This window comes from Manis pentadactyla, chromosome X, assembly GCF_030020395.1.
Source record: "Manis pentadactyla isolate mManPen7 chromosome X, mManPen7.hap1, whole genome shotgun sequence".
Lineage (NCBI taxonomy): Eukaryota > Metazoa > Chordata > Mammalia > Pholidota > Manidae > Manis > Manis pentadactyla.
In genome coordinates, this window is record NC_080038.1 from 16686010 (window position 1) to 16702528 (window position 16519).

Here is a 16519-nt window from a genome sequence, read left to right on the forward strand (position 1 = left end):
TTTCAAATACATTATGAAACTGAAAATAATCAGTTGAAATTTGAAAATCTTAGTTCCCTTCTTCCATTTGTAGGTAACCTATTTAATGTGTATCTATCTCTTTTTCTAATTAAGGTATCATTGATATACAATCTTATGAAGGTTTCACATGAACAACATTGTGGTTTCAACCTTCATCCATATTATCAAGCCCCCCCACATACCCCATTACAGTCACTGTCCATCAGCGTAGTGAGATGCTATAGAGTCACTACTTGTCTCTTTTGTGCTGTACTGTCTTCCCTGTGACGTAGCTATGTTGAGATTGGGAATTATTGTGCCCCTTAATCCCCTTCTCCCTCACTCCCCACCCATCCTCACTGACCCTTCCCGTTTGGTAACTACTAGTCCCTTCTTGGAGTCTGTGAGTCTGCTGCTGTTTTGCTCCTTCAGTTTTGTTTTGTTTTTATACTTTGCAAATAAGTGAAGTCATTGGTACTTGTCTGTCTCTGCCTGGCTTATTTCACTGAGCAAAATACCCTCTAGCTCCATCCATGTTGTCACAAATGGCAGGATTTCTTTTATTCTTATGGCTGTATAATATTCCACTGTGTGTATATACCACATCTTTTATTTATTTATTTTTTTAAAGGTATTATTGATATACACTCTTATGAAGGTTTCACATGAAAAACAATGTGGTACTGCATTCACCCATATTACAGAGTCCCCCCGCCATACCCCATTGCAGTCACTGTCCATCAGTGTAGTAAGATGCCACAGAATCACTATTTGCCTTCTCTGTGCTACACTGTCTACCCCTGATCCCCCCCATACCATGTGTGCCAATCATAATACCCCTCAATCCCCTTCTCCCTCCCTCCCCACCCGCCCTTCCCCACCCCTTTCCCTTTGGTAACCACTAGTCCCTTCTTGGAGTCTGTGATACTGCTGCTGTTTTGTTTCTTCAGTTTTGCTTTGTTGTTATACTCCACAAATGGGGGAAATCATTTGGTACTTGATTTTCTCTGTCTGGCTTATTTCACTGAGCATAATGTCCTCCAGCTCCATCCATGTGGTTGCAAATGGTAGGATTTGTTTCTTTCTTATGGCTGAATAGTATTCCATTGTGTATATGTACCACCTCTTCCTTATCCATTCATCTACTGATGGACACTTAGGTTGCTTCCATATCTTGGTTATTGTAAATAGTGCTGCAATAAACATAGGGGTGCATATGTCTTTTTGAACGTGGGATCTGTTTTTCTTTGGGTAAATTCCAAGGAGTGGAATTCCTGGGTCAAATGGTATTTCTATTTTTGAGGAACCTTCATACTGCTTTCCACAATGGCTGAACTAGCTTACATTCCCACCAGCAGTGTAGGAGGGTTCCCCTTTCCCTGCAACCTCACCAGCATTTGTTGTTGTTTGTCTTTTGGATGTTGGCCATCTTAACTGGTGTGAGATGATATCTCATTGTGGTTTTAATTTGCACTTCTTTGATAATTAGCATATCTATCTGTTTTTTAATTTTCCACTAAGTAATCTATTAGCTGAAAGTTCTAGAGAATAGGAATATCTCTTCATTTGATAAAAATCGGGCTTGGTACACTCAGAGAGCACTTGACATTAAGGAATCTGATGGTGAGTTTTTGTGGTAGAGGACGTCTTCCCAAGACTCACTGGCCAGTATCTTGAAAGCAATGATTTCCCTCTTGTCTTTGATCATGATTGATAACTTCAGAGAAAAGGCCCAGTTATTGCTCTTCTCTATTCCTTGTTCTTTATCCTGGCTTCACAGTCACATTCCAAACCTTTTCAGGCCAACTTCTAATTGTCATGTCATTGGGATTCCAGTTGTATTCATCCTGTGGTGTTCAGTGTTTTCTGTGTCAGGCCCAAGATACCGCAGACGTCCAGATCATGCTCCAAGCATTCACACAGCTGAAAGACAGTAGGAAGCAGACACGTGTATGTTCACACCTGTCTATTCTTACTACCAAGGCAGACCCAACCAACTAGGCTTGGAGGAGTCTGTGGTAAAGAGGAAGAGCAGGGACTAGAGGAGAAGGGACATTGTTGTCATTTTCATTTTCATTTCCTTCATGACTAATGAGGTTTGGTCTGTTTTCATTTTTATTGGTCACTTGGGTAAAGCTCTTTTTGAAGTGTCTCCAAGTCTTTGGCCCAGTTTTTCTATTGAGTGATCTGTCTTTTCTTATTGCTTTGTACATAATCTGTGTATTCCGGGTATAAAGGAGGAGCATCATTTCGAAATAAGGTCAGGGCAGAGAGAAAACGATTGCCGTGCCTTTGGCACAGTTAATTTGTGCATCTTGTGCTGGGAAAGAGCAGGGGCTGGTGTGACTCTTGGGTCGTGTGTAAGGGAGGGAGGTAGGCTGATGTTCTGCTAGTAAGCAACTGCGTGGCTCTGCTGATTCTCAAAATACTGAAATAATTCTATGCATCTTGGGAAGTTGTTGCTTCCCTGAGTCTTCAGTGCCTCTCACTGTGTTGGCCCTCTCCCATTTCTTCTTCTCTCTCCTCCACTTTCTTTTCCCTTCCATTCTTTCTTCTTCCTCCTTCCCTCCTCGTTCCGTCATCCAGCACCTGTGCACTGAGTACTTCCCATAGGCATACACAGCCCTGAATAAGAATGAAAGCAACAACAGTAAGAGGCATCTACAGGTGTATCTATCTGTGGGTGACAAACATATAAAATATTAAGAAACACAGCAATAAAGATGCCTAACTATTCTTCAGGCACTGTTTTAGGCATTTTATAACTCTGTAAGACAGTGACAGTTGTTGCTATTTGTCAGATGACAAAACTGAGACCCTTAGAGATTAGGCAATTTTCTCAAGGTCACATAGAAGTAAGTAGCAGAGAATGCCAGGAATCCAACCCTGGGAGTTCAGGGGTGGATACTATGCATTTAGCCACTGCCACCACTGCACTGTACTGCCTGGCAGCTTGGAAATGAGCATCAGCTTGACTGGCGCCTCTATGACTTACAGGAGAAGGAAAGAGAAGGGCACTGTAGTTGTCAGTGTTCAGCCAGGAACACAGAAACCACTCTAGGTATTTTAAAAAGAGTATATTTAATGCAGAGATTTGTTTCTAAAGGTATTGGAACCAACTGGCAGATGGAGCAAAGATGGGATGACATTGCCCAGAAAATAAGAGGGAGCCAGAAAAATATAGTTTGTGCCCTCGACATTGAACATACTGTAACGCCACAGACGACCCCAAGAGACAAAGCATATCCTACCGGCTCAGTATTGCACAAGGACCTGTGCATACAGGGAAGAAAAAAACTTACTTCATTGATTCTAAAATACAATTGATTGCTAACATGTACCACAATACTGCATACTGTTAAGAAAAACGCTATCCAATTATGCCACAATGCCAGTTATGAGCCCTACCCTATTTCTGGAGATGTTAAAGCTTGAAAAACAAGTCCATCTTAAAACTGATGCAATACGGCAAATGCCTGCCCTCGACTTCCTTGTAGTCTAAGGAGGCGACTTTCTATAGGGATTATCATAATAGATCTAAGTCATATGGTAGATTTCCCATGACCTTAATAAGAAGAGGGATTTAGGAGGACTTTCCCAAGGAGGCAAAAAATAACTGAGTCTTAAAAGAGGAATCTGACTTGCCTGATGAAATGGATTTGCGACCAAAAGGAGGAATTTTTTCTAAGGATGCAAAGATTGGGAGAAGTTTGCTGGGTTTGGGAAGGAACTTCAAGAGGTTTAGAATGACTGGTGTGTACAGTGTAAATAGAGCCGCTGACCAGAATGAGCTGGAGGACTGCGTGAATTTGGTCATGCAGGACCAACCTGTGAAGCATTTTGACATTTTCCTCAAAGCTGACAGCAGCCACAGAGGGTCTTAAGCACTTTCAACAGTCCATTTGAAATTTGATTCAGGACTGTAATTGAGTTGGTTCATACGGGTGTGGGGTGCAGCTGTTGTTAAATATGGAATTAGCTCCTTACTAACCCTGAATAGCTGCAGCCTCATCCACCCCAGCCTCTCTCCTGGGACCCCCCAGATCCAGCAACTAAGAGGTAGTGCCTGCATGGAGCATTTAGCTAAGCTGTTTTGTGGCATTGCTGCCCCAGCATCCATTTTGTTTGGCCAAGCAGCCTTTGGGCACCGCACACTGACACAAGCCCTCCTGCAGGCACATGGCATGGCCTGGAGAGCAGCCGGCAGGCACACAAGCACGCGGAAGTTCCTGCTATGACTCCACAACAGCCTTTGTAATCAACAGTCTCCCCTGCTCCCCAGGGCCTTCGCTTGGTCACCCCTTAGATAAGACCCCCGTGGAGCTTACAGAACTCCACTCGTTTGGGTTTCTTGACCAATCTGGCCTTAGCCCGGGAACCCCAAAGCACTCCACCTGCGGGGCTTTGGCCTCACAGTGTGGCCCCTGGAGGCTTGCTGTGTCCTTCCTTCCTCCAGGACCTGTGAGTAAGAAACGTCTCTATTTCAGTTTCTTTTGTGGTCTGTTGTTGAACCACTGCTCACCATCTGGCATCCTGTGCTCCACTTAACAAATGTTAATTTAACAAAGTTCTAACAGCCTGGCACAGGAGGGGCTACAGAAACTGGCCCCAGTCCCCTGGTCAGTGCCATGCCATACTGGTTGTTAAATTTTGAATGTTATCCCTGGGTGCACTTCATAAGTTTAATGTTTGGTTTTCTTAGCTCTTCAGTTCGCCTCACTACATCGTAAAGAGATTCAAGGGTTTCTCTAAGCCAGTGGTTCTCAAAATGTCCTCAGACCAGCAGCGTTAGCATCAACTAGACGCTTGTTACAAATGCAAATTTCAGGCCATACTGAGGCAGACACCCAAGAGGTACAGCCGAGCTATCTGTGTGTGTTTAAACCAGGAGTTTCTGGTGCCTGACCACTCAAATTTGAGAATCACTTCTCCAAGTCTCTTGCCTACATAAACATCTGAGTATGCCATCCTTGAACAGTAGCCTGTAATTATTCAAAGACATACACACTTCTATATGTTGGTACTCTGATGGAGGGGTCAGGGTGGGTGTGATCTATTACATGTGGGGCATGTAAGCATTAGCTGGGTGAATAGTTTTTACATGTTAATAAGGGTGTTCTGCACTGGAAAGCTTTGGAAAAGGTCTTACAGGTTTTGGAGTGGTGTTAATCATATTTTTCTATTTTCTGTGTTTTATGATTCTTGGACATCTTGGGGCCTTGCTGACCCAGGGAGGGACTGCCCCTCCTAGGGTTAGCTAATTCCTGGAGAAGCAACTGACTTGCTTTCCAGCATGCCTCTGAGAGGCAAACCAACTGATCCGGAATCCACGTCCCTACCTGCGTCCTATCAGGCAGTCCAGGGCACTGTGAACCTGCCCTAAGTCACTCCACGGCGAGGTACTGGACAACTGGAGTCCACTCCTGGACACCGGAGCCTGTTGAAATTATTCAAACTCTCCAGTCCTAAGCCTGCTCAGGGGCTTACCCTGCCTCACGCATTTCTTCCCTTAAAAGTCACAGTAGAGACCTTCTGCCCATGTTTTCCCCACTCTCCTCCTGCTGCCTAACCGACGCTCCTGCTTCCCCAGGTGACCCTGTGTGATACGGCATGCTCCTTCCTCTTGAAAACTGGGAGTAATAAACTCTTTCCAAAGCCTTTTCTCTGTGTCTGTCATCTTGCTATGCCTGCTTTAGACAAATCCCAGGTACAATTCAAAACAGGAACCACATAGATTTGAGTTTCAACTGGGCTCTGTCATTTACCCCATCATGTGGCTTTGGGAATATTACTGATCCTCTGTCAGCTTCAGTGACCTTATCTGTCAAACATGAAAAAGATACCCATGTCACAGGACTGCTGTAAGGACTGATGATATTCACATTAAGTGAGTGTGCACTGACGAAATAGTAGCTCTCTGGCCAAGGAGGTGAGAAAAATCAAGGGATAAAATCCTCTTTTGGGTTGGGCTCAGAAGTGAACAAGTACAATACGTGTGTTACAGGTTGGGTTTGTTCTCCTGGGTTCCTGTCCCTGCAGCAACAAAGAATTGAAAGGCAGAGACACAGTAATGAGGCAGAGCGAGTTTTACTTGAATACACTCCTAGGGAGGAGCGGGCCAGGGTCAAGGTACACAAGGGTCCCGAACTTTTAGAGGGAGGGTCTCTTTATCAAGGCCCAGCTGGGAGGCACTTACTTTGACTGACAGGGTGAGGTCATTTGATTGACAGCTCCAGTTGTACACCCCTTCCTCTTGGTGCATGCATCTTTTCCCAGAATGCTCACAGAAAAGCCCATGAGGGTTGGGGGGGTGGGTTGGAGAACAAAACCGCAGTTTTATTTTAATGAGATGATGAGGTGTGGTTTGGGTGGTTCTTAGTTTTGTTCGGTTGTGCCTGTGCTGGGACATGGTTGGGACCGGTTTGGCCTGGTCCCCATAGGCAGGAAGTTATCTCTCTGAAAACTCATTGTGGCCTTCATGTGGGACCCTCCGCCCCCACCTGGGCGGAGTTGGGCAGTTTTTTTTTACTTGAATGTTATCTTCCCCTTCTGTGGCTGCTCATGTTTGTCTTTGTTCCTAACACATGAATAGATAGCCTTTCAAATTTGTATGTCTTTCCTAATGTTCAATTACTAGCAGCAGCAAATCAGGAGATATTTTGTGTATTGCTGTTCTATTCCCCAAGTGAAAAACTCCCCCCCCCCCATATTAAATGATGGCTGCTGCTCCTACTAAGGACATAAAACATGATACTTAGTCTTTTCAGCAAGAGAATTAGAGGAGGCCAGTTTATCGCTTCTCCTTCTCCAGTGTCATTTTGACTTGCTATACCTACCTTCACTAATTCCCTGAGGCAGATAAGCAAATTTATCAAGGAACAGTCAGAGAGACCAGAGGCTGGAATTCGGAAACCCCTCGGGCTTTGAGACAAATACCTGCTGTGTGACCTTGGGCAAATCACTTAAAAGCTCCAGACTTCAGTTTCCTCATCTGTAAAAGGAAACTGAATGCCTAGCTAAGAAAGATGTTAGAAACGATCAGATATAACATAAGTGATGAGTCTCATTAGCGAGAAGGCGGGCGCGAAGGCCTAGGGCTTGAACCCTCTCTAGTTTAAAGGACCTGTCAACAAATAACAGAAGCTCATGGTGGTCCCAGCTCTGAGTTTTCAGCATGTAGCTCTTCTCTCCTGGCCTCGCCTCATCCCCGCCTCCTTCCAGGGAATGGATGAATACATTTTTCAGGATTTGAATCATTTCCTTCTTTCTCACTGAAACTGTGGCCTACGTGGGATTTTACTGCCTGAACCAGAAGAGCCTGCACAGCCGAGTCCTGACCAGGTGCTCTCTTGTCTAGCATGTAGATGGCCTCAGTTGCCATCCCAGCCACTGACATTGGGCTGAGGTTGCAGGATTCAGTTATCTCACCTGTGAGTCCTACAGATGCAGATGTAATTGCCCAGGCAAGTCCCATCTTGGGGTGGGGTTTGGCCCATTCAGAGGCCTTCCTTTTTCCCTCAAGGTCTCTATTCCTGCAGGTCTTCCTTCTGGAAGTCTTGCCAACAAATCTACCACTCAGGGATTTCTGTTTCTCTGGACATGTACTGGCCTTCGGTGTTTTGTGACTAAGTTGCCAAGGGTTTTGCATATTTTCATGACTAAGCCCAGTTTCTCAGTTGAGAATCTCAGGCATGACTTCTCTGTCTTCCCTCACAGGGCCTTGCACGGAGCCAGGCACCTGAGAAATGCTCCAGAAACTTCTGTTGATTCATTGATTACATTTAAGGCTCAAGACAGTCCTGAAGTTGTTTTTGTGGGGGGAGGGGGAAGTTCCTAATTGAAACAATTGGCATGGATGCAGACCAGATTATTAACAGATTTAGCTGCAGAGCAACTTTTCAGTTAACTTATGTTCACAGCTCCTGAGAAATTGTAAATTTTGGACAGCTTTCCCCCCCCCTTTTATCCCAGAATAATGACTTTTTACCCCCAAACACACCAATGGGCTGTAATTTCAATATTACAGTTTCAGGCAATGACAGCAGTGATCAATTTCCCTGACACAAGAGCTTGTATTTGGAGAACATTGAATGGAATGATTTAGAGAAGCAGGTCAAGTGTGAATGACCATTTCGTTTCGTGTATGCGTACCGTGGAGGTGGGATGAAGAGGCAGTGTCTACTATTCCAGTCCAGGGCTTGGTAAATTTTTCCTGTAAAAGGCCAGACAGTAAATATTCTCAACTTTGCGGGCCGTAACATCTGTGTCGCAAAACTACTCAACTGTGACCTTGTAGCCTGAAAACAATCCTAGACAATCTGTAAATGAATGGGCGTGACTTTGTTCGAATGTAAATTCATTTACAAAAGCAGGCAGTGGGCTAGATTTGGTCCCTGTGCCCGAGTTTGCGGACCCTTCCTTGCTTTCGTCCCTTGTGATAATCATAATTTCCCTGTGCTTTGAACTGCTTTTATTTTGCTGTACAGGGTTTTTTCTGTGCTACTTTATTTTTAAGTGCAGTATGAGTGCAAGATAATCATCATCTCCTAAAAGGTTGAAAAACTAATGCAGAAAATGACACAGAATGAAGAATGTACCACCTTATAATGAATGATTCACCCACATCCTTTCTTCTGCCAATCCCCACCCACACTCAAGCCTTCTTTTATTCCTTTGGTGAGGAAAATAAACCTTCGTGACATTACATTATTCGAACAAACTCCATTTATTTTCAACATTTTGAACTTGTTTATTACTTTTATAGTCTTGTTTTCATTATTCAATGAATGCGTTTTTCTACCTGCATATGCATATCTTAGTTTGGGATGGAAGGCATCATAATTTTCCTATTACAATTCATGGAAGTAATTTTTAGTTTAATGGTTTTTCACTTAGAGCTGAGTGTTCAGGAATGAATCCGTGTGGTTAAGTGATAGATAGGTGTTGTTCCAGGTAAGTCCCAATTGCCCTCACCTCTGAGGAGATCACCAGTCCAATGTGGGTGAAGGCTATCCCAGCTGGCAGCCCACATTGCATGTCAGTCTGCACCCGGAAAGGTGTGAGGAGATTTGCAGAGGGAGGGAAAGAGGGAAGAAGTGCATCCTGGTGTCGTGCTTGCATGGCTGTCTTCTCCCCCATGAAAAGGGAGCTTTGTCAAGGTCTGACAAGCAGTGTATGGCAGTGACTACCCTCGCCGCCTTTCCATTTCCTGGTTTGCCCAGGCCACATCAGACTGGTACCTGGGTCTCAGTGTTCTCATTTGCAAAACAGAGATAGAAATACCTTTGCTCTCAAGTATGTAGATTTGTCATGAGGTCAAAAGGGGATAAGAAGACACTATCTCCATGGGATAGGAAGACAGCTATATCCATGTGAAGTATCATTATCATGTGAGCATTTAGAAGGAGTTGGGAGGTTGAAAGACCCCTAGATACTAGCATCTGAGGTTCCTAGAGCTGCTTTTTAAGAGTAAGAGGCTGGGGCTAACTTGAATGATTTTCATTGCTCTTATTTCTCCTTTTTACTGTGTAACTTCAGGTGCGGGTGGGGTGGGGGAATCTGTCTCTCAGCTGGGGTCAAATTACCTTTGAAACCAAAATCAGTCAAAGGGAGAAATAAAGTTGGAGAAACCCATTTATTGCTTACAAGCAGTTGTCCACTTCTGCTCACCCATGTCTCTTGCGACCGGACTGCAAAAAGGGACTGACCACACCCAACCTCTCTGGTCCAGATATGCCCTTGCTTGTAATCACCTATTAATATGGAGATGGTACTTCTCTCCACCCCTTGGAAACACCTGTTGATATGGATATGAACTAAGGCCAGGTGAGAGATTCTGGAAATACTGCAATTTTACCCACACAGTATTTTTTTTTATTAAGGTATCATTCATATATACTCTTATGAAGGTTTCACATGAAAAACATTGTGGTTACTACATTGACTCATATTATCAAGTCCCCCCCATACACCATTGAAGTCACTGTCCATCAGTGTAGTAAGATGCCACAGAGTTACTACTTGTCTTCTCTGTGCTACATTGTCTTCCCCCTGACCACCCCGACACCATGTGTACTAATCATAATGCCCCTCAATCCCCTTCTCTCTCTCTCCCCACCTACCCTCCCACACCCCTCCCCTTCGGTAACCGCTAGTTCCTTCTTGGAGTCTGTGAGCCTACTGCTGTATTGTTCCTTCAGTTTTGCTTCGTTGTGTATACTCCACAAATGAGGAAAATCATTTGGTGCTTGTCTTTCTCCTCCTGGCTCATTTCACTGAGCATAATATCCTCCAGCTCTACACATGTGTTTGCAAACGGTAGGATTTGTTTCTTTCTTATGGCTGAATAGTATTCTGTTGTGTATATGTACCACCTCTTCTTTATCCATTCATCTACTGATGGACACTTAGGTTGCTTCCATACCTCGACTATTGTAAATAGTGCTGCAATAAACATAGGGGTGCATATGTCTTTTTGAATCTGTGATCTTGTTTCCTTTGGGTAAATTCCTAGGAGTGGAATTCCCAGGTCAAATGGTATTTCTATTTTCAGTTTTTTGAGAAACCTCCATATTGCTTTCCACAATGGTTGAACTAGCTTACATTCCCACCAGCAGTGTAGGAGGGTTCCCCTTACTCCACATCCTCACCAGCATTTGTTGTTCTTAGTCTTTTTGATGCTGGCCATCTTTACTGGTGTGAGGTGATATCTCATTGTGGTTTTAATTTGCATTTCCCTGATGTTTAGTGATGTGGAGCATCTTTTCATGTGCCTGTTGGCCATCTGAATTTCTTCTTTGGAGAATTGTCTTTTCATATCCTCTGCCCATTTTTTAATTGGGTTATTTGCTTTTTGGGTGTTGAGGTGTGTGAGTTCTTTATATATTTTGGATGTCAACCCCTTATTGAGTATATCATTTATGAATATATTCTCCCATACTGTAGGATGCCTTTTTGTTCTACTGATGGTGTTCTTTGCTGTACAGAAGCTTTTTAGTTTGATGTAGTCCCATTTGTTCATTTTTGCTTTTGTTTCCCTTGCTGGAGGAGATGCGTTCAGGAAAAATTTGGTCATGTTTAAAGTCAAGAGATTTTTGCCTATGTTTTCTTCTAAGAGTTTTATGGTTTTATTACTTACATTCAGGTCTTCGATCCATTTTGAGTTTACTTTTGTGTATGGGGTTAGACAATAATCCAGTTTCATTCTCTTCCATGTAGCTGTCCAGTTTTACCAGCACCAGTTGTTGAAGAGGCTGTCATTTCCCCATTGTATGTCCATGGCTTCTTTATCGTATATTAATTGTGCATATATGGTTGGGTTTGTATCTGAGCTCTCTAGTCTGTTCCATTGGTGTATGGTTCGGTTCTTGTGCCAGTACCAAATTGTCTTGATTACTGTGGCTTTGTAGTAGAGCTTGAAGTCAGGGAGCATATTCCCCCCAGCTTTATTCTTCCTTCTTAGGATTGCCTTGGCTATTTGGGGTCTTTTGTGGTTCCATATGAATTTTAGAACTATTTGCTCTAGTTCGTTGAAGAATGCTGTTGGTATTTTGATAGGGATTGCATTGAATCTGTAGATTGCTTTAGGCAGAATGGCCATTTTGACAATATTAATTCTTCCTATCCATGAGCACTAGTCACACACAATTATGGGCCATGAATTGTAGATGCTGGGGCTGTTGCACTGAACTTGATGGAGTTTACAGGTCAGAACATTCCTGACCTCACAGAGCTTACAGTGTAAGAAGCATTAAGGATTGAGGTCTAAAAACTCTTGGGAATATCCCATCCTAGGAGCTAAGGACTTGCTAGGATGTGTTATGGAATAACAACAACATAATAACATCAATAGCTAAGAGCACCTAATATCTATAACATAGCATGATGTCATAATTTGGACAAAGGCTTATGCTCTTCTGGCTTTTGAGCAACATGAAATGAACAGAATGTAATGTAGGATGTGTTAGAGAATTAAATCTAAAACATTGGGAGAATTCCATGCTAAGGGGGGGTGTAAGGCCTGACCAAGAGCTGCCACATAGGACCTTGAATGTGTAGCTGTGTTATAGTGAGCTTTAGCTCATCAGCTTTAGCTCAGGTCTGGTGTGGCTCCCAAGGCCCTGGGCATAAGTTTTGCATGAGAAAAGTGCTGTACTGATTTCTAGTCCTCTACCTGAACTCCCAGTGTCTTTTGACCTCCAGCAAACCAAAAATAGGTAGACAGTAATTCTGTTGTGAATTAATGATATCTATATTGTTGGGTAATAAATCAATATCATTTCCATAGCACTGGAATATTGGTTGGCCTTCCCCATGAACAGAGCAGATTTTCATAATTTATATTGCAAGGATAACCAAAGAAATCAAAGACCCAGTCATTAATCAGTCTTTCCGGTGAAACCAACTGCCTTTGAATTCATCCTGGGGAATCTGCTGACGTGGGTGCTTTACATGAACATGAAAATGTCCTAAGCAATGGCTGCCTCGGTGGGACTGGAGGACAAAATACATGGGTGCTTTTCATCAAAATATGGAGGGAAAAACATCTTTCACCATATCTTTTTTGGTTGCTAATAAGCTTAATTTGAATACTTCCCGTCTTTTGTACAATTCTTAGCCCCACAGAGAGGAAGTGCTTTTTCTTCTTCCTTAAACAAAAGTTCTAGTCCAAACCATCAGCCTCCGCAGGTTGTCTTAATTGCTACTTTGCACTGCACTGGACTATGACTCTGATTTTTGGCACATGCTGTCATACACAGAGTTCCTAAAATAAAATGCTCCAGGACATCCCAGGAACTCTTAGAAGGCTTTAAAAAGGGACTCAAACACTGAAAGAATATCTTTGATGAAGACAGTTCAGGCGAGCAGAATGATTATTGCACAAGAATTACGTGATGCATTGAGATCTTAAAGTGGGTCTGGAGAATCCTTGCCACCTAACTTATCATGATTTGGAGGAGTTTGACTAGAATCCAGTTTTGATAAAGACAATTGTTTTTTCCTCCCCAAGTGGCTATACGTTTAAATAGTGAAAACATCTGTTCAGCAACATAGTAAAACATGTACACTCGGAACGCCTGAGAGAAGAGCCTGCCAAAGGATCGGTTGAGAGGGACTTTGCTGGGGGGAGAGCACCAAGATAAAGCAAACCACTGTTTGTTTTGTCTGGTCGGGGGAAAGCCCAGGCAACCAATATTTTGGGTTTCTTTTATTTCATTTTGAGAAAGGGTGGTGAGGGGAGATTTCCTGACGGAAAGTTTGTGAGCTGTCCATTAGCAGAAGAGCAAGAGAACCTTGGATGTCAACGCCTAACAGACTCTTGAGACTAGCCACCAAACCACAAAAAGCGATTTTCTCTTCGTGTGGCCTCTGCGTCCTTCCGTATGGAGGCAGAAATGGGGAGCAGCATGGAGACTGCAAGGACAGTCAACAGAGGAACTCGAATCGCCCTGGTCGTGTTCGTTGGTGGCACCCTGGTGCTGGGCACAATCCTCTTTCTAGGTAAGTGGGGCGCTGGAGGCTCGGGAACTGGCAGGTGCAGTGAAGTTTCCTGGTGCTTTATTCTGGCAAACCTTGTCAGGATGCACATGGAGGGCTGTTTATTTGTGTTAGTAAATGGTACATCCTTAGTTTCTATTAAGTAGGCATATTGAAAAGAATTCATTTCTTTAGGAAGCTAAGTAAATAAATACGCCCAAGCACCAAATATATAGTCCAGAATGTGAAGTGGGTATAAAGTGGCTTCCAGTGGCTGGAAGGTTCAGTTGCCCTTGGACACTTCTTTAATGCATTACATTTAGCAAAATGAGTGCTTATGCATTCACAGTCAGATACTTTCATTTATTTTGTGGGGAAAGGCTTTTACATTGTGATCAAAACCAAGCTGGAACTTTTTCCATTTGACTTTTCTTAATGTTTGCCTGAATGAATCATGAAATTTAACTCACAAGATATAAGTCAGCCTTTAAAAAAATGCACCTTTAATGGCATTCTTCAATTCCTTTCTAATCCAGTGACTGGTGGGATGAAATTTAACTGTGAATTTCTATTAGATTTAAAAAATTAATAGGGAGGAAAACTCCCAAGATTTGAAAGGTATTGTGACTCAATTATTGTAATGACTCTTGGGGAGAATGTTGTGCCCAGACAGCATACATGATGATAAAAGTATATTCTTATGAAAAAGAACTAAATATCTTGGAAAGGAGAGAGGGATGTTCTCAAATTGTAGGCATTTCGAACCCTTGATTATTACTGTTTGTGTTTTCTTCATACAATCCATACGATTTCATTAGCTTGGAAGGCATATAGGAACAAGCCCCCTACTGGGGAGATTCTCTGTGCAGTTTGAAACGTGAGCCTGGGACGAGTTTGTTAGCATATACAGGATGCAGGAGGCCATGTTTATTTTGGCAAGAGAAAACCAGTATTTAAAACTTTAGAAGAGTTAGGGTTGAGTGGTTGAAAACTCTGCTAAAACCAGCAAACCATCTTTCCATGTTTTCTGTGGCTGAAGATGAAGGAAATTTGTTGGGTTTATTGCTTTCGGGCACAGCTAAACCTCCTCGTGCAGCTGAATTTGCGGCTCTTGACTGTTGTGAGATTTCTCAGCACTTGGGGTTTAGACAAGTGTCCTATCCTGAAGCTCAAAACAGGAGGAAAAATGATATGGGCATGCCGAGGAGCTACACACGGGGTGGGATGTGACTACAAAGTTAGACTATTTGTGTTGTGCAAATGCCTCCAAACTTAAACATCCAAATGATTATCGTTTATGTAAAAATACGTAGTCTTTTCGATGATGTTACTGCTGCTTGAAGCTTTTTTGAAATTTCACCTTTATGATTACATTCTGAGGGCCTAGTATATTAGTTGGAATGTTCTCAGTGGCAGCAAATCTTTGTTCTTTGAGAGGAGATGCTTTCTTGGAATTAGGTGTAAAATTTTAGAGCACTGTAAAAAATTCATGGGGCCAGGCAATGCCATTATGGGTAAGGAGGCCTTCATAAAATGGAAAAAAATAGGGTTCTCAGTAATCTGGCTGTCATGTGAATTTCTCAAAGGAGCTCTGTATGATGGTAGAGAATAAGGGTGTCACCTCTCTACACCTTTGATACTCAAAGCGTGGTCTGTGGACCGGCAGCATCTGCATCACTTGGGGGCCTGAGCCCCACCCCAGACCTACTGATTCAGAATCTGTATTTTCACAAGATTCCCAGGTGATTCATTTGCAAATTACAGTTTGAGAAGCATTGCTCCAGCCAACCCCATCCATTGGATGTATACATTTGGGGATATTTGCTTTAAGATAAATGCACACTCTTTAGTAGGTTTCTGTCAAATGCCTCTGCACCGTTTCAGACTCCCTCCTGTCCCCCAACCCTTCTTCACTGCCTAGTCCCCCAGGCCCTTCCACCCACCTCTGCCTGCACCTAGTGCAGTCCTTGTCTGAAAATCTCCAGGAACCCGCCAGGCAGTGCTCTTCATGCAGCATTCTACTTAAGGTCCTCTTCTCTTCGAGGCACTGCCTGGTTATTTTTCTGCCTGTCCAAGTTCAGTCACATGTCTGCAGTTTCCAGCATCCCTCTTTACCTCTTCTTCATATTGTAGGCTCTGGGGTAATGTGTTTTATAAACCTTAGTCCTACGGTAAGAGTGACTGCCACTGGCCTTCGGGTGGTCTCAAAGAACCTAGACATTACAATTCCAAACTGTACTATATGGCTATAACCAGTTAAAGCGTCCTTTCTTTTCTTCTGCCTTCCCCGCCCCTTCCTCCTCAGTCTGTTTCTCAAATGCAATGGTGGGCAAACTTTTTCTGCAAAGGACCAGATAGTAAGTATTTTCACTTTTCTGAGCCATACTGCCTCTGTTGCAGCCACTCTGTTATAGCATGAACACAACCACAGACAATATGTACACAAATGAGGATGGCTGTGTTCCCATACAACTCGATTTCTGGACATCGACTCTTCAATTTCAGATCATTTTCACATGCCATGAAATATTATCCTTATAATTTTTTCTGACCATTAATGAATGTAAAAAGCACTCTTAGCTCACAGGCTGTACAGAAGAAAAAAGGCAGTGGACTGGACCTGGCCCACAGGCCGTAGGTTCCTGACCCCCGCTTTATGGCCATTTCTACGCTCTCCATCTGTGGATGACCCCACTGCATTCTGAGGTCATTTCTGCTGTTTAGAGAGAAATAGAAAATGAGAAACCAAACTGCTCTTTACGTTTTTTAAAAGCTCCTAACCAGTAAAAAATATTTTCACGTTTTTACTAAGAATCTTTTCTTTGTTCTCTCTATCATGCACTTACACCTTCACATTATCTGGGTTCGTTGACTCTTATTTATTTGCAGGATCTTAAAATAACCCCCCATTGATATAGTGCTCTTTCTCCAGGGGTTGGATCTGTCTGCATCCCAATTAATTTAATTTAAACCTTCCTTTCATTCATCATCAGACAGGATATCTGATTTTAGTTCTGCCTCCTTAGAGGTTTTGGGTCAAGAA

The 16519-nt window shown here is 43.0% G+C and overlaps 1 protein-coding gene across 1 annotated transcript in view; it reads left to right on the plus strand.

The window, feature by feature from the left end:
- Positions 1-12839: 12839 nt before the first annotated feature.
- The window catches only part of PHEX (phosphate regulating endopeptidase X-linked), a 184090-nt gene continuing 180410 nt past the window's right edge, over positions 12840-16519 (plus strand). The window contains exon 1 of the mRNA XM_036912825.2: positions 12840-13500. Coding sequence (XP_036768720.1) covers positions 13383-13500 — 118 coding nt within the window. The 5' untranslated portion in view covers positions 12840-13382. The remainder of the gene's footprint in view (positions 13501-16519) is intronic.